General features: G+C 38.2%; 1 protein-coding gene across 2 annotated transcripts in view; it reads right to left on the bottom strand.

Annotated features, from left to right (window-relative positions):
• Positions 1 to 3047, bottom strand: part of PKD2 (polycystin 2, transient receptor potential cation channel) — a 51905-nt gene that overhangs the window by 14106 nt on the left and 34752 nt on the right. For both annotated transcript variants that reach the window (XM_012805326.2, XM_023513377.1), the window contains exons 8-9: positions 2311 to 2492; positions 842 to 962 (exon numbers count right to left, since the gene is read on the bottom strand). In XM_012805326.2, coding sequence (XP_012660780.1) covers positions 842 to 962; positions 2311 to 2492 — 303 coding nt within the window. The remainder of the gene's footprint in view (positions 1 to 841; positions 963 to 2310; positions 2493 to 3047) is intronic.

The raw sequence follows: 3047 nt of genomic DNA on the forward strand, positions 1-3047 counted from the left end.
AAAAATGTTATCATCTTCGGATGATTGTTAAGTATTTAGATACAGAATTCCCAACTGCCTAAGCTAACTTAATACCTTCTCTGTAGACAAATGAATGTACAAAAATCACGACAAAGAACAAAATACTTAAAAAGAAACCCTTAATTAACTTAAGGTAAAAAAAAAAAAACCATTAAAAATGTTAATTTGTACAAGAGTTTAAAAACATATCTTTGCAAATAACTTTTATTTTTAAATTAAAATTAGTTTTTTGCATATAATTTTAAAGGCAATTTCAATGTATTATTAGATTTAGTTTTCAACTTAATATTTGAATTATCTCTGTAGGCAGTCTCTCAATGCACGACATATAATTAAGTTAAAACAAAGTGTCAAAGTGTCTTAATCTTGACGTGGAAAACTTCACTCAACAATGACTTGGCATTCTGGACCTAACTTGCTTTGTCAGTTCTTATTTTTTTAAAAAGAGGAAGAAAGGGAAGTGAAAGGTCATGCTAGCAGGGACTTTAAAAGTGCTGACATGTTTTCAAAAAGCATGCAAGCATATTCTACTCTATAGGCAATGTGCTATTTCAGACTTTATAAATTTGCACTTGACCTAATTTTTTTTGCATTGACTAGACATATAGATAGATAAGTGAAAGGCCATGGAAAACATATTTGAATAGGCCCGAAGACTGTGAATCAATCAATAAAAGGTTTTCTAATACATCATATCTATACATTTTTTTTTCTATTTCCTGGGTCTTTATTTAAAATGACAGGGCATGGAGAAAAGGGTATATGGTGATTTATGACCATCAAGTTTAAATCACTTCACTATAAACAAAAATATACATACCAAAAGAATGAAGAACATAAAGAACACAAAGGTAGTGAAATAAATTGGTCCCAAAACTCGATTAGCTTCCTCAATCTCTGCAAAGTTGATATCGCCCAAAATGATACGGAATTGAGTGAAGCTATAAAAACAAAACAAAACACAACAGAACAGAACACTACAATACGAAAACAAGGAATGTCTGACAGTTCAGGTAACGTTTCTTAAAGATGATTTCACATTTTTTGGACCTTTTTAGCAGTGTCGTTAGCTGCCAAATAATAGAAAACTGTCAAACCCTTTAGAAAACTCTTGCTACTTAGATTGGCAATTGAAGCCTTTGGTATGCACGTTCATGCCACTTATGTTATATGTGGAACTATAATTGTTACTAGGGACTTAACAAAGAAATTGACTATAAAAATTCAAATACATGATTTGGGTAAAACATGGTAACTTTGAATCTTCACAGAGTTACATGGTAACTCTGAATCTTTTGCTGGGCTCGGTGGCTCATGACTGTAACCCCAGGTCTCTGGGAGGCTGGGGTGGGTGGATAGCTTGAGCACAGGAGTTCCAAGATCAGCCTGAGCCTGTCTCTAAAAACATAGCTGGGTATTTTGGACAGTGCCTACAGTTCCAGTTACTTGGTAACCTGAGGTAAGAGAATCACTTGAGCCCAAGAGTTTGAGGTTGCTGTGAGCTACAACGTCATAGCACTCAACCCGAGGGCGACAGTGAGATTCTGTCTCAAAAAAAAAAAAAAAAAATTTTTTTTTTTGAAAGATAACCAAAATGGTTAAGATAATGCAAAGATTCAATATTGTCATCTGTACTCAAACTGGGGTTAAAGTGGCCAGCGCTTGCCCATGCTGGGTCTTAGCAAAGTCATTTCCATTTTAACTTTTACAAAACAGCAATATTAATTAGGGATCCCCGCGTACAGAGCCCCGCCCACTTCCATGATCATGATTTCTCCTGTCCTACTACTTTCTAAATGGGATATGAAGCTGACAGTAGCTACTTTTTTGTTTTTAGTATCATATTTGGGAACTTTGGAAAAAGACTGAAAATTCCTGTACTGATCTGAATTTATCCTCGAATATAATACCTTTTTTTCCTTAGAAAATAACTTGAACTTCAAAATATATGGCAACAATAGTCATCAGGAATAAAAATAAAGGCAAATGGCCTATTAAAAGCTGCCACGTGCATTTGGTGCTAAGAGGACCTTGGCCTTTGGTAGTGTCGGTTTACTGTGGCTGTTCTGCTATATCTTAACTACTCTAGGGCTGCAGGCTTAAGCATCAGCATTGTGGAACATATTGTTTCCTTTGTACTGGTGGCTCAATGTTTCTAAAAAGGTAATTTTATTCTTTTAAATAACTATCTGAAACACTTGATTCTCAAATAGCACCTGTGAGGATCTCTTTATCCCCAAGGAGAACATCTCCGATTACATTTTTCTTCTTAATTCCGTATATACTTACATACACTCTTGGAAGGTACTGAAGTCATCGATCTGCGTGCCAAAGACGAGGTACGCCAGCTGCGCATATGCTAAGAAGATAATGAAGAACATGATAGCAAAGCCGAACAGGTCTTTGGCACACCGAGACATGGTGGTGGAGAGCTGGCTCATGGTCCGGTTAAAACTGATAAATTTGAAGAGCTGTAAAGAGAAGGAAGAAATTGACAGACACATGGATGAACAAAATGTGGTCTGCGCACAACGTGTGAAATGTCACTCAGTCCTAAAGAGGGATGGGATTCTGACGGGGCCACAGCAGGGATGAACCCTGAAAACATGATGCTCAGTGAGACAGGCCTGCCCTAAGAGACAAGTGCTACTGTGTCCTCTCATATGAGGATTCTGAGCAGTCAAGTTCACAGAGAGGGAAAGCAGGAGGGAACCACCCAGGGGCTAGGCGGGGGAGTTAGTGTTTAATGGACACAGAGTTTCACTGTAGGATGAGAGGAAGTTCTGAACCGCCTGTTACAGATAGTTACACAACACTGTGAGTGGGCTTGACGCAGCTGAGCTGTGCTCTTAAAAATGGTTAAAATGTGGCTCATGCCTGTAATCTTAGCACTTGCGAGGCTGACATGGTGGATTGCCTGAGCTCTTGGGTTGGAGACCAGCCTGAGCCAGAGCAAGACCCTGTCTCTAAAAATATCTGGGCATTGTGGCGGGTGCCTACAGGACCAGCTACTTGGGAGGCTAAGG

This window comes from Otolemur garnettii, unplaced genomic scaffold (genome assembly GCF_000181295.1).
Source record: "Otolemur garnettii isolate 467f Iridium unplaced genomic scaffold, OtoGar3 scaffold00039, whole genome shotgun sequence".
In the NCBI taxonomy this organism is placed as follows: Eukaryota; Metazoa; Chordata; class Mammalia; order Primates; family Galagidae; genus Otolemur; species Otolemur garnettii.